General features: G+C 39.5%; 1 protein-coding gene across 1 annotated transcript in view; it reads right to left on the bottom strand.

Annotated features, from left to right (window-relative positions):
• The window catches only part of EFHC2 (EF-hand domain containing 2), a 54171-nt gene that overhangs the window by 25230 nt on the left and 6656 nt on the right, over window positions 1-22285 (bottom strand). Inside the window, exons 5-10 of the mRNA XM_066340552.1 lie at window positions 21187-21375; window positions 16715-16865; window positions 10560-10783; window positions 7486-7740; window positions 5848-5958; window positions 5384-5522 (exon numbers count right to left, since the gene is read on the bottom strand). Of these exons, the coding sequence (XP_066196649.1) occupies window positions 5384-5522; window positions 5848-5958; window positions 7486-7740; window positions 10560-10783; window positions 16715-16865; window positions 21187-21375 (1069 nt within the window). The remainder of the gene's footprint in view (window positions 1-5383; window positions 5523-5847; window positions 5959-7485; window positions 7741-10559; window positions 10784-16714; window positions 16866-21186; window positions 21376-22285) is intronic.

The raw sequence follows: 22285 nt of genomic DNA on the forward strand, positions 1-22285 counted from the left end.
TGGATTCTCCCGGATTCCCGACTCCCGCGCCGGGAGAGGCGCCGGCAGCGGCGGCTCGGCGCTCCCACAGCGCCACCCGGTGGCGACGCGGCGGAAGCGGCGGGGGGCTGATGCTGCTCATCAAACCGAGCGCTAATTTTTTAATTAGGCTATAGGGAACAGCGTATTTTGGCAGACACAAAGCCCACCTCTTTGCTCAGGTGTCACAGGTCCTGCCAGAAGCGCTCGGGGTTCCCGGGCACCTGGGCGGGACCCTGGCAGCAGAGGACAAGAAGCTCCTGTGTTTAGGCGCTGGTCACAGTCTGCATTCACGCCCATGCATAAGGCACTCATTAAGAGATGCTAAAGCATTTCCCGTTTGTAAACTTCAACACATGTGGATGGAAATTAGATTTATAAACTGGAAGGAAATTGTAAATTACGAGGACTAATGTTTTATCCCTTGGGGGTGTGTTGAATCTCTCACAAGTGAAGCTTGCAGTAAATGAAATCCAAAGGGAAGTTCAGCCCTTCGGCTCCCATCTCATCCCAGATGCAAAATGATCTTGTGTCATTCATAGCATCATAGAATCACAAATTTTAGAAAAGACCTCTGAGATCACCAAGTCCAACCATTAACCCAGCATGGTCAGGTCTACCACTATACCATGTCCCTAAGTACCACATCTACACATTTTTTCGAACACTTCCAGAGATGGTGACTCCACTGCTTCCCTGGACAGTCTATTCTAGCTTGACAACCCTTCCAGTCAAGAAATGATTCTTCATATCCAATATAAACCTCCTCTTACACTGTTCCATCTTGTCCTGTCACTTGTTACCTGAGAAAAGAGACTGACCCTCAGCTGTCTAGGTTCACTAAACAGAAAAATACAAACATCTAGCCTTGTGTCACCTATATTTTTTTCAGGATTTTAAAGGATTATATTTTCATATTCTCTCCTATATTTCATATTCCTCAGAATGAGGAAATTCAGAAAGAAATTGCCATGGAGAAATACAGTTTGCAAAACTAGTCAAAAACTCAATTTTGGAACTTGTGAAGAGCCAGCTACCTGAGCTCAAAACTCATTTTATCTTTGCCAGACAGCATTAGGGCAGAATCAGACAGACACCTGGCACTTAGATACAAAATGTACTCTTCTCAAGGTGGTCACTAGTGTTTAAGAAAATGACCTCTGTCCAGTCTGGAAAAGGAATCAATTCTCACTTCTTCCAGGCTGTAACATTTTCAGTGTAAATTTACAGCAGGTAGAGAGTAAAGTGAAAGTCTGCGATAATGAATTTCAGATAGAATAGCACAGGTATTTTTGCTATGTACAGTTTCATGCCTTGTTACTGCAGTAACTTGGGAGATTATTTCACCTCATTTTTCAATCATGGACCACATACTTGTAGACTTCTCACAACATCAAAACCTGAGATTTTAAGAAGCACAGGGAACAGCAAGAAACAAAATAGCTCCAGCCACATCTTCAGGATATAAACAATTTGAAGGTAGCAAAACCTTCTTAGTAAGAAAAACAAAATTCCTCAAGAAGAATTTGTTGCCAGAGAAGCAGCATAAAACCAGCCTGAATGAGCTTGTCAGCTTTCAGTTTCAATATACATTCTAAGATTTTGGTATAGAGTGTGAGATTACCTTCTGCCCTCATTGAATAACTGCAGGAAAACTCTCATGTGTTAGATAAGACCATATTTCAAGGAAGAGCTAAGTGCTACGTATTTTGGATTAGAATGATAACTATACTGAATATCAGAGTATAGAAGCAGGAAAGAAATTCAACCTTCAGAGGAAGAGGACAGGCACCTCTGAGCATTAAAGCCAGGAACAGAAAGAGAAATCCCACAAGACTTGGACAATATAAAAAGGGGGTGATAACCTGGTGAGATGGAATGGTGTTCTTTATACATCAGAGGAGATGTATGACAAACAGCTGAGACCTTCTACTGATAGTTTGCTTCACAACTGAGGTAAGAAGTAAAATAAGAAGGCAAAAAAAACATGTCCACAACTTTCGCATGCAGGAATAAAGAAAACCTAATGCTCACAGAACTGTCCATGCAGCTGAAACATGACACTGCTTCTTCTGATTCAAAGAAAATCTCCATTTACAGTCTCACTTCACGATTATTACAGTTACCTGAGAAAAAAAAGAGGCATCTCTATATGCACAAGTATATTTAGAAGCTGCTGCTCAGTCTCCACCACGTGTAGTGGAGAGGTTAAACACCAGAGGCACTGACCTCTGACGAGCCTAGTGAAAATTGGCAGCAGGCTTTAGTGCCCCGCCGAGGGGAAAGCAAGGAGTCAGCTGCTATCCCTGTTATCCAGGAGCAGCTGCCTGGCCACCAGCACACGGCCCTGCCCCAGCAGAGGGTCAGGGCCGGAGCCTGAGAAATGAGGGGGTGGGAGGGGTGGAGAGCCGGCACAGGAGAGGGATTGCAGGGTGCTGTGAAAAGCCTCAACAGCCAGGCTTGGGAGGTGCTGGGACAGGGAGGAAAAAGCAGTAGGAAACCAGATTTTCTTGGGTTTGTTCCATCTTGAGTAATCTGTTATTTAAGAAAAAATACTTTATACTCTGTGCTAAAGCACTGTATTAAGTGAGAAGGACAAGTACCAGCTTCCCCCCACTGCACATCAGCCTATTTCCCATTTCAGCAGGGTGACCACAACCACCTACATGGCTACAGAGTGTTTTTCTCCTCCTCAGAGGCTGCACTAGCAAGTCTGGTAACTTCACACATTAATGAATTTTCTCTTGCATTCATAGTACTTCTAGGTGATGCCATCAGCTTCCTACTGAAGAGCATTAGCTGTGTTCATCCATGGAAAAGCTCTGCTTTTCACAAACACATTAAAACAGGCAAACTTCACATTGGAAATGTATCGCATTCTTCCTGAGAAATCTAAACTACTCTTCATTCTCCTAAAAGGCAAATTCTGTGGGCAAGCAACTTGTGCTGAAACTGCAGACTCAAAAATAAATGTCAGCTTCTTTAATGGCTTTGGCAGAAGAGTATAAATTGAAGGGGAGTAATGTAAAAACACAATAACGAAACAGCTGGATTGATGCCATGAGGTGCTGAGTACTGTGCCTTGATGTAAGAACTAATTTATCCACTTGCTTACTCTTGCTCAAGTAAATGGTCTCCCTGGACTGGAACTGCAATTAAGTCTGTTTCAGTGTTTAATTGGATCGTAGTGGAATTCTGAGCACTTTGTGGGACCAATCCCATGGAGAGTACCTTGTACATCCACAGACACACACAAAATGTGTAAATCACTAAGAGTAAAAGGTGAACATTTACTAGTTCTCTCTAAAAGCCTGCTTTTAAGCTAAAACCTACCCTGACTCTACTCCTGGTCCCTTCCAGTTAAAAAGTCATACCTAAGTTTTTTAATCCTTGTGGGGAAAGCAGGAAAGAATTTTACAGCAAAGTGTGTGAACCCTTGAGCTCCAAGAAAGTATTGTCTGTGAACAAGACAGGTTGCATCAAGATGGATGGTTTTCCATGTGAGCCAGAGTCTTTGCCATCATATATCCTTAAAAGTATGTGTAAAACACTTCCCAGTTCCCCAAAGGTCTCAGCTAGAGCACATCTTTGTGTGTGTTTGGTGTCAACAAGCCAAAGAAACTGGATAAAGCACTGAGAAAAATTATCACAGATAGAAAAGAATGGACTGTGGAGAAAGACTGCAAGGTTTTCCCTCAGCAGCAAATGGCCTGAGATGGAGGCAGGGGAGTAAGGTTTTGTATTGGAATAGTGTTCAGATATGGACAAGGTTGTTATTAAAAGAGGATACTGAGCAGTTGTTCCCCAAGTCCAACAGAGATAAGAGAAAAAATTACTCTCAATTTACACAAACCAGCTTCAGAGTAGCTTTTAAGCAGTGTCTTAACCTATGAGGTTAGGACAAGATACCTCAGGAGGCAAAGAAATCTCCTTTACTGCAGAACAGGAACAGATTAGACCACCTACAGTCACAATTTTCTAGAATTCTGCACATCAGCAACTTCTGAATTCCCCGAATTTGCAAACCACCTAACTTTTAGCATCCAGAGACATAAACAGTAATTACTGAGCCAGCATTAGAGGAAGGGAAGGGCCTTTGCATTTATGTATCACTTGGTTGCACTGCATGTTTGATCCAGGATGGTCAGCTGCATTTCATTTATTGCCTGCCCCGAGTAAGAAATCCCCATTCTCTGTTCGGGATAATTTGCTCAGACAGAGGATATTGCTGCCAAAAGCAGCAGTGGACTTGGCTGAAGGAATTCCCAGAGCAGAACCCCCCTATTTTGCATCTCCAGAGTCAAATTTGCTATTATTACAGGTAATACCTGTATGGTTATTGAACATGGCTTCCTCACACACTGGCAAGATCAGGTTTACTTTGGTATAGACATGCCAAGGTATTATTGAAAAAGTCCAAATGAGAAATATTTTGCCAAATAAGAAATTTAGTGTTTGAATGGCAATGCTACGCCATTTAATTCCCCCAAAGCAGCAGACAAGCTCTGATACACACACACACATGCTATCTGATCACAAAGTGACAGAAATATTCTGTTCAGGTGTTTTATTTCACAGTGGCAAGGAAAGGCCATAGTAGGATTCTTCCAACATCTCTGAATAGTCAGATGCTCAGCTATATTTATTGAACGAATAAACTGCCAGAAAATAACTAAGTCATTTTTGCAGGAAGATGTCCATAATGGAACCATTAGCAAGTCTGACTGGGGACATTCAAAGACAGATAAATGAAAGCCCCTATTGTTATTCATTTCCAAAATGCTTTTCCATAATGGACATAGTTGCTAAATGTTTCCAGAATTTAGTACTGAAACTTCACAAGATACACACTCTAATGGTGCAGAATACACAAAACTGCATTGTAAAAACCAATAATGTGATAGACTAAATCTGTCATGTCAGAAAATCTTATTATGTGAGGATTCTGACATCCATATAAAATGAAATACAGTATAAAGGGAAATAATTGAACTCATTCTACTTACCCACTTACTACATGCTCTTTATTATTTTCTGACTGTGAACACAGCTATTGGAAGAGGAGGGGGAAGTAAGAAGAGGAAATGGCACTCTTATCCATATGACTATTTTGTCACTGTAGCTCTCAAATAGAGGCATTAGGAGCAGAACACATGCCTTATATGCCAGTTTTCAATGGAGCAATGTATAAGAAAGCCCTTCTGGATTACCTGCAAAATTACTGCTTTGCTAACAGCCTACAACAGATTGTTATTGCTAAAGATTTTAATGAACATATTTTGGCAGTAATAAAATTTGAAGACATCTCTGTTAAATTCGATAGCATAAAAATGCTCATAAGGAAAGGATAATTATCACTACTTACCAATTCCATACTTTTTCCTGTAATGTTCTTTAGTGAATTCATCACAATCACAGAGTAATACTTGCCTTCCCCAAACATTAATTACTGCCCCTATTTTCAAGTCACTGTCTTTGTAAAATTCCTGATGCACTGCTCCTGTCTAATAAAAGAAGGAAATTTTATACAGCAGTTCCATAAATTTCAGAATCACAGGACCTCTTAAAACCCAGGTCATTCAGTGTGGTTGATTTAACACATAACCTTAAGTCCATTGGCAAGTATATTTCCCCCCATGTTAAGCTCCTTCACTTTTACAAATGTGGGACTTACACACAGTAAATCTCAGTAGTTCTCATTTGAGCTACTCTCCAGTGGCAGCACAATTCTATAAATAACTCTCTTTGTTGCAGAGGATAACAACCACAGAAATTACAAGAACTACGATAAATATATTCAACAGCTGGAGGCACTCAACAATTTCTGACCTGCAGAACGTCCCGAATGTAATAGGTTTTGTTTCTTTCTGGCTTTCCCAACACATTGAGCAGAGTGTAATTGGTGATGGTGCCCGGGTGATACGGAGCAGTGGGAGCATTCTGCAAGGAAAGAGACCAACTCTTCAGAAATATGGGTGACAGTGAAGAAAGAGAACTCTGCTACCTTAGAACCAGCAGCTTTGTCATACATTAACTGTTCTTGTTGTATTTTCTGAGAGATTTTTTGGTAAATTCTAAGATTCTACCACCAAGCTAAAAGCCAAAAGTGTATATTCCAAAAGCCTGTACATATGCCAGAAGCTGCATTCAGAATCTTACTCTCTCTCCAAGGGTAAAGCCTCCTTTTTCTTGGAAGCAAACAGAAAGCAAAGGTCAGCATATCCAAAGTACCGCTGTCAACATCTGCTCTAAAGGCTATTATTTTGATTGGTAATAATTATAAAAACATGCAAAGAACTATCCAGGGTTGGTCCTATCCACTGCACAAACACAGGAGATTCAAGTCAGCATGATTCTGTTGGCAAAGATGTGTTTTTGTTTCTGTTGTGAGTTTTAAAATGACAGTAGTAATTTATCCCAGTAATATCAAACTTAATATATATTTATGTCACATTTTTAAAATTATGAATAAACTGCTGATGCAGGGTAATAAAAATAAGCCATTTTGTCTTACCACCTCTCCTGACCCCTCAACTTTTAATTCTTCTGCTTCCATTCTCAGAATTTCCAGAGGAAAAAGCCGGTCCTTATCATTACAACATGCACCTCAGTGGTTAAAGGGGTCTGATATCAGAGCCACTACTAAATCAGCATCTCAGAACACAGGACTTACAAGGTTAGAAAAGGGTAATATTTTGCTGGTAGGATTTTATTATAAAATCTCATGTACATCTATGGCATCACAAATAGATTATCAGTGTTAGAAGGAAAGGATGAAAAGACTCCCAGTATTTTATTCCATCTGTTGGTTGGTGCTATTTTATCATCAGGATGTGTCTGGAGTGACACAGAGGTGTATCCAGATCAGTAATTTTATAATCATAACAGGTTACAAACTTTTTGAAGATGTCTCTGAGCGGAGCCTTACTCATGATTAATGCCCAACAAAGCTTATTGATGGATTCCTATTGATTTAATTGGTTTGCTTAAGGTCCCAAACCCAGAAACTCAATTTTAAGAAATCACACCAGACCTGCTATGATGAAGTAATGTTACAGAATACTAAAACTGACTTTTCCAAAGGCTGCAAATGCAAGTCATAGATCAAACCTGAATTCACCTCAGTTTTACATAAGCTTATCAATATTAATGGATTTTCTTGTCTTCCATTATTGCAGAGTTTTATTAATACAGTTACCTTAATACATTAATATAGGAGAAAGAAAATCATAGGACATCTCTGTGCCTAAATGCTCCTTTTAGTTTAAGCATGACAAGCCTTAAGAGATTTTCCCATCACTTATTAATTCACTACATGAGTAAGTGTGCAAAACCTAGATCATGCCATTATGATTAATACTCTAAAAACTATTTCTAAATATCATTGCAATCCTAATACAGGATTTCCAAAACAAGGCATTCAGTAATTCTTAGTTAGTGGAAGAATTTGAAATTTTCATTCCTCACCTTTGGAAGCTTATCTCTTTTGAGGAAAAATGGAACTACATCTCGGCCTGAGTTGTCTGGTAAAATTTCTTTTATATCAATAGTATCATCAGACAAATAATAACGAAGAACAAGTTCCCGTGGACCAGAAAGCTGCGACTCTGGGTCATTCCACACACCAGAAAACCCTAAAACTTGTCCATCAAACTCCAGAAATTGTTTCAAAGTGTCAAAGCGCTCATAAGGGTGAAAAGGATTCGTGCTCTCCAAATGTCTCTGGTAAAGGAGAAATTTAGAGAAATGTATTTTTAATTATTTACTCCTAAAAACAGGATCACAACTGCATGGTGCTGTCTAGGTTTAGGGCACACTGCTGGCTCATGTTCAGCTGCTGTCACCAGCACCCCCAGGTCCCTTTCTACCTGGGCACTGTCCAGCCACACCATCCCCAGTCTGTAACATTGCAGGGCATTATTGTGGTCAAAATGCAGGACTCGGCACTTGGACTTATTAAACTAATGTGGTGTAAAGAATCAGTTCCTTCTTTTTCCTTTGGTAATTTCTGTCTTTCAACTTTAAAACATAGATTTTAACTTTTGATTCATGTTACACAGTTGGCAGCTACTGGATATGTTTTTTTTTTCCTCTCAAAACACACCCACAGGTCTGATAAGGAATAGCAAATGTTCAACTAAAGATACTTTCCAGTTATGTGACCTATGACAAAATGCTTCCTGCAGTCATGGTTGCTGCAAAACCAGGAGTACTGGGTTAAACTGGGTCCCAGGATGATGATCACTGCATTTCTATATTGTTAGTTCCCATATATAAATGGTGACCTGAACAGAGTGTTTTCCCTAAGTCAAAATCCACATGTCCAAGTGCATTAAAAGGGATGAGATAATCCTTCTCATCTACAAAATTGCTTCCAAAGAAGAATGGTGACAGACATTGATGAGACAACATAAGCTGAACTGTCTGAACAGAAAACAGTGTTGACTGTGGACAGTTTGTATCATTGTCAAAATTTCTTTTTATTCACTAACACACCTTATGGCCTTAAAAATCTTAGAGGGAAAAGGCCCATTCTTTCAAAGCATCAAATCTTAAAATAAAGAGAGCAGAACCAAGTTGTTTACCTTCCCAGTGCTCTCTTTCCTCCTTCCTGACCCTTGAAGATGCAATAGACAACCAAACACAGCCACAGAATCAGGTCACACCATCGTCATCCATGGAATAGCATCTCCAAAAATACAGGAGGAATTTCTTCATGGAAAGGGTTCTTAAGCATTGGAAGGGGATGCCCAGGGAAGTGGTGGAGGCCTCACCCCTGGAGGTATTCAAGGAACATCTGGATGTGACACTCAGTGCTCTGGTCTGGGTGACAAGGTGAGGATTGGTCACAGGCTGGACTTGATGATCTCAGAGGTCTTTTCTAACCAAAATGATTCTGTAATTCTGTGAAATATGAGTCTAAATGGTTTACTGCACTTTCCACTGGCCTCATTTTCTATTCCATCCCATTCTTTGCCTTCCTTCCTACCATCACTTTCTGGCCATGTACTAGGAGTCCAGTGAAAACCGATTTAATTTTGCTCAAAGTAGTCCAGAGCAATCAAAAAAAAAAATTACCTTCCAGAAATTACACACAGAAAAGTGAAAGCATAGGGCAGCCAGGATCTGCTAAATGACTTTTCTGGAATTCCTCAACAACTGAGAAGATGGAGACATAGATTTTAGTAATTTTTTGTCTTCTGAACCTCTTAGTTCTCAAACCTCTTCCCTCTCTCCATTCTCTTTAGGGATTGATGTGCCCAATTCTTGAATGTTTTGCTTGTTGTTAAAAAATATCAAAACATAAATGGGTTATGCAGTACCATACATAACTTAGACACAGTCTGACAGTATCAAGACAACTCAGCATGTGTTTATATACACAGCTGTTACCCACAGGGGCTGAGTAAGGGAAAAGAGACCCATGGCCAGGCTGAGTCACCACAACACACAACCAGATGTATTAAAAATGCTGCTTTTCACTAGGGGAATGCACAAGCCTGGCAGCATGAATGAAAAGAAACCAGCCTGTTGGCCTGAGAGTGCCTCAGAGATATGGAAATTGTCCTACACATCTCAGTCATAGTCACCTTCCATTACTGCTGCTGAAACCTGCAGCAGTTTTCTCACTGGGAGCACTAAGGATGCCACAGACACAGGGAGCATTTGCTGCTTTCAGAGGACCAGGCTGGATCTGTCACAACAGGCTGCATACTGTGGGCCAACAGTCCCAAGAGTCAGGTCAAGTGCCATTTGCACTCAGATTAATCAAGAAATACAGAACTGAAAGAAACTCGTCATTATTCCCAACAGACAACATCACTCCCATTACTACTCCCAGAGAAAAAAAATGAAAAAACAACAAATCCTGCAAAGGAGAATCCATATAGAATCTAGGAGTTGTGAGTGAGACTTCCAGAGGTGTGTATGTTTGTGTATATGCATTCCCATACACTTACAAAAGAGGGAGGTAAATAAAACCTTGCAGGTCTTAAAACTGCAAAACACTGGTTCTGTATGGCAGAAGAATTTGCTTTATACATGCAAAGAGCTGTTAAAAACATGTAGGGATAGAGATGAAAGATAACATATGAATAGAAGAAAGGAGTCTGCAGTAAGCCATGAGTGGGCAGGAACAGCAACTCCAATCAGATATTCCTTTAAACACTTTAAAAGTGTTTATTATCATTAGATTAGCTCAAGCAAAATCATAAGTAGAACCTGTAAATTACAGCAGAAAATGTAATAGGTAGACTTTTTTTTCTTTTCAGTTTTATACTGTAAGGTTTATATTATTATTCCTAATTAATTTTATTCTGTTTTAAAAGGTGTGTGAACACATCAAGAGAAAATTATTTATACAGTAAAGTGACCCACATACCAAATTTTTTAAATCCAAGTTTTCTCTTGGGATTTACTATGTTAAAATAGCTACTTTCTATTTGATATTAAAGAAATAATGTATGTAATGCATATAACTAGTATGCATTCAAATCAAGTTTTATTCAAAGCAAGTTTTCACTACTGGTGCCTCTCCTGACCTGTTCCCGCTCTGTGATGTATGGGTCGTCTGGACGGCATGCAGGAGGATTTAATCTGATTCCTATCTTCCTCAGGAAATTTTTTGTGTACAGGTCACAATCTATAATCTTGTATCTTCGGCCATAAAAGGTTACTTCTATGTTGATATTGAAATGATACATAGTATAGAACTGATCCTCATGAGGAGGTGGAAGTGGAATCCGGTGCCGTCGAACAATAGTTCCTGTAAAACAGAATAAATTCATGGAGTAAATAATATTTGCTCTAAGGATCCCAACAGAACTAAATTTAGAGAAGAAAAATGCCTTAGCAGGGAAAAAAGTATGACTCATCAAGCATGGAGGCAGGGACGTTGAACTGAGCTTCCTTAAGAAGCACATGGAAGGCAGAGACAAGAGAGATGAGTTGGGCTGATTGCTGGTCTGAAGCAAAGAATCCATCTCAAAAATACAGAGCCAGGACCTCATAACCCACAGTCTAACAGGAACATTACCCAAAACAGAAAGAAAGGAGAGAAGGAGAGAGGAGGGAAAAAAAGAGATATTTTAATTTTGACAAAGTAATCACACACTTAGATTTTCTTTTTCATAGTCTCCATTCTCAGAGATACCTGAAACCCAAAATGGCCCTGGGCATCTGGCTCCAGCTGATTCTGCCCAGGGCAGGGGCATAAACTAGACAATCTTAAGGTATCCCTTCCAACTTAAGTGATGTAGGGATACCAGAAATATTTTAGAAATAACTTAGAGGAATTTCATAACCAACCTAAGGGGGCCTGGGGAGAGAGGGGATAAAGAGAGGCAGGGCAGAAGGGAGCAAGATATCGCTGTGTGCTTGCTTTGGTGTTTGAAGGGCTTTGTTCCTAGGTTAGTCTATGGGAATTCTTTATTTTTCACTTTATTTCCCTATGGACTAATTTGTATGAAATACCTTTTTTCCCTACATTATCAGAGTTGTTTGTTAAGTTCTAATTCCTACAGTGAAAGCATATCCTTACTTTTTCAGGGGAATAAAGCAACAAAGCAGATTTACTTTATGTTCCCATTAAAATAATGATTTAAGACCCATTCATCATTGTGATGTTTCACATGTACCAAATCCAACATTCTGGTTACTGACCTTTGATTGTAAAATAAACTTTAACCTCTATCTGCTTAAGCATATTATACACTTATTTTGGATGTATCCTCATGAAAGATGTTAGAAAATGTGGGAGTAGCACATTTTAATGGGATAGAAAACTGCACTGCATTAGCTTTAACAAACCCCTATGCTTTAAAATATTTTCCTGATAATGGCTAATTGTTAGGTCAATCAACAGACAATGGGGTAAGTCAGAGCATGCAAATCCCGTTGAATCATCACTTTAATTAAAACACAATGGTTGATAAGTTTCTAATATGAGGTGTTTTCAGAGATTATATTCACCTCAGATTTGGTGAATAAGCCTCAACTTGTTTTTCATATCACTTTTAAGGGTGAAACACACATACTCATTTTGTTCTGAGGGAGAAGAATTTCTTTCCTAATCGAAAACGTCTTGTAAAGATAATATCTCTAGCAATCCTTTGCTTTTATTAGGTATCACTGTGCCTGATGTACACCTCTAGAGGGTACATTTGATAATGTTGAATTTGAAATTTAATAAAATCAGCTGAGGTTAGGTCTCATCATTTTGAAATTGTTCTTCCTTCTGGAAAATAATAAATTTTGTCTAGAAATTTGTTGCAAGGTGTTAAAGGAGCACCTGAATGTGCAGTTTTCAGATTGGTCAGGATGGATTGCTATTCCTGGTAGTTCTTTGGTTGTCAGTTTATTGAGCAGGACATTCTACTGCACCACCAAGCTTTGATTTAAATATTTGCATTGGGTCAAACTAAAGCTCTGCTCTACTGTGCTCGTGAAAAGGGAGTTGAGGTACTGCTTTTCTCTGACAGTGGTGGTGGCACTGAGATCCCACACCATAATTTGTAGCCTATCTTCTTTTCTTTTGGGATCCTGGATTATTTGGCAAACCCAGCAGCTGCTTAGGGAGATCTCAGTAATAGTGAAGGTCTTTTGACAATGAAGCTGGGCAAAAAATTATTTTGCCTCTGCTGCTTCTCTTCTCTGCAGAAGAAATTAAATGGCATCCAGAGTTTCCTCAGCCTAATACCTGGAATTTGGACACACTTTGCTTGCACAGAAAGGAGGAGCAGCCACCACTATTATTCCTGCAACACAAAGTTCATCCCAATAAACAAGGAGGCTTCTTACATTCACTTAATCACCCTTCCAGAACATAGCAAGGTCATGATTTGGCCACCATCAAATATGGCAAAATCACAATTATTTCAAGGCCTTGGGGGAGGTTTAAACTCTTAGATAATCTGTTATAATGGAGGAGCTGATGCAACTTCACTTTCCCACTTGTATTTTCCTCCTCAGCCAGGCGGCCTTGGGAACCCAGCCAGGAGGCAGCTCCACTCTCTTTTTCAGCTGGCTGACCTTGGGGAAACCAGCCAGCTCCTCCACTCTGCTCTGGCTTGCAGGGTCTGGATTGCACTGGAAGCTACAGTCAACCCCATGGGAACAGAAATGACCTTTTGATAAGACAGTATCAGCCAGCCACAGTCCTGTTAACTGGGAATTATATATACAAAACACTTGCAACTGCCATATGTAGCCCGGCTCTCTATGGGAGATTTTTTTATTTTTTTTTTTAATACTGAAAGAGTAATTATCATTCTGGCATTCTGGCTGTGGAAGAAGCATTTGGAGTTTGTTATGTGGTCAAGTTTACTGCCCTTCTCTCCTTATCTTGACTTTGGCCTTGTGCACTGTGATTGTCCTGCTGTTTCTTGCTTTAATTCCGGTTTCTCAAGTTCAACGTCTCTGCATTCCCTCTCAGTACAGATTTCTTCTAATATTTCTAATATTTGGAAATTGCAAGGCAGTATCCAAAATTAAATTAAGTTTAGATTTCAGTTATTTAGTGGCAACCTTATAAGTCCAAATTCATGTGCAAGTACAGTAGCCAATTTCATAAAGCAGTTTCTAAAGTCACTGAAACATTTCACACAGAAAATTTAGTTCATTGCTCTGAGATTTTGATCAATGGTAAAAGCACATTTTCTGGCATTTTTTTTTCTCTGAAACCAATTTGTTTCAGTTTTGTAAAATTATAATTGAACTTCGAAATTCTTCTAACTTCTTTGACCACTGTTCCTTCACCAGATCTTCCTGCAGTGTGTAAGCTTCCCAAATGTCCCTCCTCAAAACCACAAGCAAGAGTACAATGGGAAACTACTGCATTTCTCCAACCCCATCATTCCTGGACTCCCATTCAGACCAAAGTCTCATTTGTGGTTTATGGCACAAGCATTGGTAATCCCATGCCCTCGAGGCATTAACCAGCCAAGATAAGATCTACCTTTGATCTACACTCTCAAAGCTCTAACCTTCTCTCCAGGAAGCCTCCCAAAAACAGCCATCCCAGCTATCTGGTTTACATCCTTTTTTTGACAGGGCAAACATCCAAGTAAAGGTGACCAACACCTTTTGCCTTCAACAGTTCAATTCTACTTTATCCATCACTTGTTTTTGCTGTTCCTCCTTTACACGATGCCTTTCCTGGCACTGCAACTCTGCAATTCTTCACACAGACTGAGCCCATCCTGCCCCTGATGTCCTCACACCATTTTCTTCACGCACCTGTGCTCTTTTGTTCAGTGCAGTTTGCCTTTTAGCAACCCAAGCTCTTCTGCAGCTGAACTCTCCTCTACAAATCTCTGGAATTTTAATTAACTGAAAAGTTGTATTTCAGCAGATGTGCAGAGAGCAGCATAATGACCAAGGTCCTGAACTTCAGCTTGGTTCAGCTCCTCACCCTGTTATGACCTTTTCTGTATGAACATGGGTAAGATTTTCATTTCTTTGTGCTTCAGTTTACCAACTCTGCAATGCAGACAGTTGCACTCCTGTTGTTCTTGAGCTTAAAAATTCCCAAACAGGATAAAAAAAATTGAACTACATAAGATAGACAGAATTATAATAAAAGAGGAAATAGCCCAATTCTTTATTGAAAATTGTAAGATTAGCAGTTCATGATTTAGTGTGTGTTTTTTTTAAAACATTGCTTTTGCATGTATTCAACAACAAATATTTAGAGCCTTTAACATAATAACTTGTCACTGGTCTTCAGTAATGGAGTATGAGGTCAAACTCCAAGTGCACGTGAGTAGAGAATGCCCTTAATAAAAGTCTCCATCACCTCTTTCACTCTACATTATATTAATTTCTAGAACAACGAGAATATTTATGTAGATGTTTATGAAAAGGTATAGGCCCCATATCTATGCATCAACTGTGAAGCCCAAACATATTCCAAATAGTCCTTGGGCCTTTCAATCTACAGCTTTTCTTCCTTCCTAAACACAACCAATACACAGAGCTTCCTTACCAGCCCAGATACCAGTGACAAATAAATTAAGTGCACTTTGGAGATCCTGGAACATTTCTTTTTAATCCATCAGGTAAATATGTTGCCTATATATATTTATCCCACATAAAGTACTCAGACAATCTCAAAGAGACTTTCAAAACATCCTTTCATGGAAGACTGAGAAAATTCTTGTTTCTATCTAATACCATTCAGTTAATTTTAGATCCAGTATCTAAAGTGACTCCAACAATCATTAACACAAGATACAACCAAGGAAACATGAGGAAATTGTAGCCTTCCTGTCACCAAAGGAACAGGACTAGACTGCCAGGAACATTAGGGCTGAAGAGGCAGCCTGCACAACCCATAGTACAAAGACAATGAAAACAACTCCTTCAAAGGAATCGGCTTTGAATTTGCTTTATCCTGCTCTAAAGAATCTGGCTTCCACCTTGTCTCTCAAAGGCATCACCTCTGACTCTCTGTACTTCCTTTGTCAGTGGACATTTCCTCTAAGCCACAAACCCCAGAGGCAGCTGCTCCCACTCCTGGGGCACACAAGTCAAGGAAAACCTAAACCTGATGATGTCTCCCACGTCTTACATATGGGGCAAGGGAAAGAGTCCCAACATGCTTTTCTTCACATGAAAAAGCACTTGCCCAGGTAGGAGTAGGATGAGGTTTCATTGCATTCAAAATCAGTCCCTGTTGATGAGCCTACAAAACTTCTGGCAGGAACTACTTAACACAGGGACAGCAGTGCCTGAATGACCAGTTTAAGAGATTCACAGGCAATTTTATCCCACTCCTAACAGTAATGATGCACATAACAACTTTAAATTTTATCTTACTGTGTAGACAGAGAAATTGATTGCACCTGCTGATCTGGGAATAGGGTAGTTAAATGGTTAACTTATTTTGTGCTAAGAACATATAAAATGTACAAAACATCTTTGGGGACTGGGAGGTGCAGTCATCCCAAGACATCCTGCTTCTCTGGATTATATCTCTTGAAAACTTTTACTTCTGGCACTGACCCATAAACACCAAGAAGCAGCAGCTGTGTTCCCCCTCTGCAACAGGATGTTGACTGCTAGATCACATTTTCTTAATACAAATCAGGTCCAATAATGCCCCAGTAAATCAGAACAGAAAACCCTCCTCCTGAAGTCCTCAGGCTGGTCCCAGTGCAGTGACACTGAGGCAAGGCAGCTTCTCAACTTCAGGGGCATCAAGGAAGAATTACTGTGCTGAGGGCACTTTAATCATAAAAGAACCAAAAGCCAGAGGCACAGAAGACTCTTGTCTTCATTTATGGCAGAGACTCTACAGTAGCTCATGAACAGTTACAGAGCTGCTGCCACAGAACTCCCTGTCAGTGCCAGGGTGGGAGGAGCCAGGCTCAGGAATGGAGATCCAGGACACAAACTGTTTTTGCAGGAGTGACACAACACTGACAAAGACCTTACCACCATATCATTTCAAACTACTATATTAGAGAAAAAAATTGTATGAGTAGGGGAGAGGATTCAGCCTTACAAAAGCCACATCTTGGGAAATTAAGACAATAAAAAAGTTCACATCGTGATCTGTAACAAAAAAAGACAATTACACCTGTGCATTTACACCCCATTTTAGCTATAAGAACTCACATTATATATCCTTTGGAATGGACCAGGACTGTACTGAAGAGACAAAGGGGAGAAAAAAGGATCCAATAAAAACAGATACCTTGATTTATGCCACTATTTTTCACTACGGGCTCAGTCACTTGAATTGTATCATCCTCAAGGTAGTAAAATATTTTACAGTGTCTGATTCGATACGGCTCTTGATGTTTTTCAGGCACTTCTTCATCAAAATAGGCATCAAATTTCAACACCTATTACAAACAATAAATAAATATAAAGCAGCAAAATCTCCAACACTTTTGCAAAATATGTCAAATAATCTTGTATAGGTTATAAGTAACTAAATGTATGGATTTCAGGAGGTAGATTTATTTCTCAGAAATGTAAGAACAGAAATCCACATTAAAGCACATAAATTTAAAATTCTTTGCTTGGCATTTTTATTATCACAACATCTAAGCAGAGATGAAACTCTAAAGTAAAGAAATAAATCAAATACAAAACTATCAGCAGGTTGCTTGGAAAAACCTTCCAAACAAAGCATTTCTGATAACACAATGAGCTGCCCAGGTACTGAAGCAAATTTTAGACTGCTATTCTATGAATTACTAGACAATACAGTGCATGATGACAGCAATGGCTTTACCATCAAGGGAAGTGGAAAGAGTTCTTTTTAAGCAAATCCTGCAAGTGGTTCAGATGGTTCTGAAGACTATCAGAGAGAAACTACATTTTTCAGGAGGCACCTACAGCTGTGTTATATTGGCATTTCAAAACTTCCCTGGTCCTGCAGTTCAGTGAGTGGGGAAATCTCAGAGTGCAGCAACTTCTCTTGACAGTCTCTTGTAATAGCAATAATAATAATAATAATAATAATAATAATAATAATAATAAAAAATAAAAATATTCCCACCTCCACACAGAAGGTGCTCACTGGCCCTCATACCTGGAAATCTCAGCTCAAACTCAGACACCACTACACAAACTTTGAACTTCTTGCTATCAGTTTTTAACCACCAACATCAGTGTTAAAAGAACATGAGAGATGTATCAACTTCCTAGTCCACTATCTAGCAGGATGTTTGCTTTGGTAAGTATGTGCAGGAAAGCATTAATTAAAATAGGTTTCCATCCTGTCCCCCCAACACATTTGGGTCAAATCATTGTCAATTTATACTTTATTTTCCACACTGGTTATATTAAATAAATGAAATTACCTTTACTTTTGATTCATCAGACAACCTGAAGCATTGAAACATTGAAAAAAAAAAGACAATTTAGCTGTTCCCTATGTTTCAACAAGCATCTAGCAGACTATGAGCTGGCAATGTTTGAAATCTAGTAAGCTGGCTGAGTTCCCTGCGTGACAGAACACACCAGTTAACAGTCTGTACTCCTTTTGCATGAGTCTTTGGGAATCTCAAAGTACTTCAATGAGTATTGAAGACATAGATTTTGTAACACCTCATAGACAAGAACAACCTCCTTTTCTACATCTGGGAAAAGAGAAGTAGGAGCTTGCCCAGGAGAACACAACAGCCACCCTCTGTCCTGCCCAGACTTCTCAGTCACATTCCCTTCTCTCAGGTAGGGTAAGTGCAAAATGAGAATAATTCTGTTCCCAGAAATTTTTTCAAAGGTTTAGATCCCACTGATTATCAGCAACCATTAAACAGTATGACAGACACATTTTTGGCATCAACTGTCCTGCAATGTGACCCTCCACCACTAGAGAAAAAAAATGTAAATTATAATCAAATGACATAACCATTACCTCTTAAACCTAATGGTATTAGATCTTCACACAAAGGAATCTAGAAAACTCAGTTATAGTTTATTTAATTACTACAACATGCAAGTTTCTGAACAACCAACAGGCTTGAAAATAAATTTAAAAATTAATACTTGACCACATTTTTTTCAGATTCACTGCGGATTTCACTGTTTCATGAATCAAACACAAAAACACTGGACAAAACATCTGACATACAACAGAAGCAACACAAACTATCAACCTTCAACATCTCTTCCTCCTTCCAGTTGTCAAAACACTGGTGTAGAGTACCATTTTTGGTGACCAAATGATCCTTCCCAGTCACTCCAAAAGAGTAGCTGTTTTGGAGTGACTGGGAGCCCTGTATAAATCTCTTGAACACTCCAGGGGACTTCAAAGGTGTTGTGGTGCAACCACTGTATCCCAGTCTGAACATCCTGGCCTTCAGCTGCAAGGATCAGAATTTCATTCCTCACCCAGCTGCTGATAAGCCATGAAACCACTGCGAACACAGAAACTTCTGCACCCTCTTGTCCCTGTTCTGCCAGTCCCACTAGAATAAGGACATTTGATGAACATATATGTTCAAGAGCTCTGTTTTATTACTAATTATTCTTAATTTTTTCAATGATCTCTTCTGAGAACAACTGTCTCATGAGACACCAGCCAGGCAAAGCAGTCTGTTTGCACAGAACTCCAAGCTCAATCATATCCTTAATACACTGGATTTATTTCCTTCTCTAAGCATACACCTATGCCCTGGTTTATTCCATTTGAGGAGTTTGTCCAGGTTTTTTTGCACTCACACTTTATTCTCTTTATACCCTTATCAACATGCTAGTGTGTGACTGAAATATCTGCAGCAGCCAACTGTAATTTTGCAGATCAAAGCAGATGACTTGGGAAGCGTGAGGAGGGGAACAAATGAAAGGAAGATGACTTACTTTTCATTTTGGAGCAAAGTTAGTCTTAAAAATACTCAAAAGTAACACTTCCTAACTCCAGTCTCATCTGCAGTACAGAACTACCAAGTTCCCATCCCACTCCTTAGAAAATTAAATCTTACCTGTGAAAACCAAAAATAACAAAGATTGAACAAACTCTGTAGCACTTTGCAAAGTACCACAAAGTTTCTCTGGTAGTCAAATTACAAACATCATTTCAAGCCCAGGAGGCCTCGTGTATGTATTTAATTGTAGAAAAATTAAATTTACACCTGCTTTCTATTAGGCAAGTGAAATCACAAAGACTTCTCAGCCTACTTAATAATGAAGTTTTATGCCTATCCTTCTTCCAATTACTATGGTACTATTGAAAGTGAGCAGCCAAAGTGGTAAGAAAGCAGCTTACATTTCAAAAGATAAACACCTACTCAAACCATTTTTCATTAAGTTCATTCTGCTGAGCCCCAAACTGCAGCACTGGAGGACACAGCTGCATTCCAGGCTCCTAACTGGGGAAGCTGATTTAGTTGGAAAGTAAGTACCTTGCAAAAATCTGCCATTAATACAAACACATGAGCCCTCCAGAGGCCAATTCTGAACCTGCAAACTCCTGTCCAGGACTGCCCTGTGGATGCACATATGGATTAGGAATGGCCAAAGGTCAGCAAGTTCCTCTCACCAGCCAAGGGCAGGACCTGATGCTCACTGGAAGTTCCCTTTGCCTCCTGTTGAACTCCTTGATTCCACAGTTCCTGAGGAGGCAACACACCCCTCCTTGCTCCAAGAAGGGAGTAGGAAAAGCAAATCCAGGTCTGGCTGAAGCCTTAAGACCTGGGCACACTGGAGCAGGTCATCCCCAAGCATGTTTTTCTGTCAGCAAGACCAGGGACCTCAGAGGCAAAGCCAACCAAAGGAACATGAGCTGTTCAAACCTTACATTTTCTTGTAGTTCTGCTCTGCCAAAGATGAATGTGTAATTGTACTCCAATTACCTGCATGGCTTCTCTTTTAAAGCAAAAATTACAAGATTTGCCTTTCTTCCCAATATTTAAATACCATAATCATTTAGTCATGCAACATTTCTGCGATCTGCTGAATGATTCCTTTTTCTGGATCATTTTCCTTCCCTAATTGTAGGCTTTTTGCTTTAGAAATAAAACATCTCTAAGTAGAATTTAATGTGACTTTAAACATGGGAAGCAACAACAATGTGCTACAAAATTCCTGTCATCACATGTTACAGTTACTTGGTAACTCTCTAACTTGAAAGGTGTCACTATATTCTTGCAAAAATCCCAAAATAAAACAAAAAACCAATCAAACAAAAACAAACAAAAAAACCAAACCCTAATTTTAAATTCCTGTCTGTGTCAGACATACTCAATTATACAATAGCAAATCATACAGAAGTCCAGAAGTCAACAGGACTTTGAAGACACAACTATGATGGCATGAGTGAATCTCAAGCATACAGCACTGAGTTTAATGATTCCCAAGTGCCCACACACACTTTGCCCAAGTGCCAAATAATTCCTTTATTGTCATGATTTTCACTAAAAAGGAATATGCTGCCTACTCCTTTAGTCTTGTTAAATCCTGTAGGAGAGGTATCCCAATACAGAGACATTTTTATACATTGCTGTATGGCATGACATATGTTTGTATTAATTGTCCAATATATTAATGTAATGAAAAATACCCACCACCACTCTTTTTTTTTTTTTCTATCTAGGAGCTTTTTTTGCGTGCACAAAATAATCTTCTGAAATATCTGACTAATGGAATTTCATCATTATACTCTGTCATATTGTAGCTATTCACCAGAATAGAAAAAAATCCAGGATTTCTACATACTTGCTTGTCAAATGCTATCCAAGAAGGAGCACTGCTTCTTCCCATTGCCTCAGGAAACACACTGTTGGTAATTTTCAGGGTCTGGCCAGGTAACAGTTCACCTCCTATTCCACGTTTATCTTCAAAGAGCATAGGAACATCATTGCAGAAACCACAGAGCTGTGATCTGTGGAACTTCTCTCCCCCAGTCTGTCAAGAGCACAGAAGAAAAAAGAGAAAAATTTTTCTGTGTTTGTTTTTAAATCCATAATAGCTCACCACCCAGGAAGGAGGATTAATCATGCAAAATTTTCTTTATAACTACTTTTAATACAGACTCTAAAAACCTGTAACAACTGGAATGCTGCAAGTGAAGTGACATTTTTCAGTGGTCAATTTGCCAGTCTTCTAGACAAAAATGGAATAATACTTCAGTAATTTACCTAGGCTGAGAGACTGAACAGTACCTGATGTTTACTCCCCACACTCCTTCCCTGCAATAAAGATTGAGGTACATGGTAGAGAAAGAATCAAGTCACCCCCAAGAACTGTTGTAAAAGGTAAAAGGGAAAGGCCTTTCCTACAGCTCTCCAGAGGACAAATGGAAATAGTTCAGCAGCACTCAGAGAACAGCCTGCTCTCGTTATTCATGTCAAAGATCTTATTTATACTTGCACCCCTGGGTGCAAAATAAATTCCTCTGTACCAGTGAATATGCTTGAATTTTGGGAGGCTGGACATGAATCAAAAGGCAGACATTCATTCCATCTGGGAGTATTTCAAAAAAAGGTCTCTGTAGTGATTGCTCCATATTATTATTAATTTTTCAGGCAATTAAAGATGGAGTGCTTCCAAATATAGGAACAACCAACAGCAAAGAAAACCGTCATCCCCACTCGAATTTCTTGGCTGGAGCCAGTCTTCAAGTGACACAGAAAAGCTTTTGGGCTCACACAAACATCACTCCTGTCTTTGGGAATGCCCCTTCTAATAAACTGCCTGCTTTGCTGGCCAGTTCCCTCCAATGGAGGCAGCTGCTGTGAGCTGGGCTAGGGCAGCAATCCCCTAATGACCCCACACATCAGTCCCACAGAAGAGGAGGGGGAAAGAGGAAGTGCCA

This window comes from Sylvia atricapilla, chromosome 2, assembly GCF_009819655.1.
Source record: "Sylvia atricapilla isolate bSylAtr1 chromosome 2, bSylAtr1.pri, whole genome shotgun sequence".
Lineage (NCBI taxonomy): Eukaryota > Metazoa > Chordata > Aves > Passeriformes > Sylviidae > Sylvia > Sylvia atricapilla.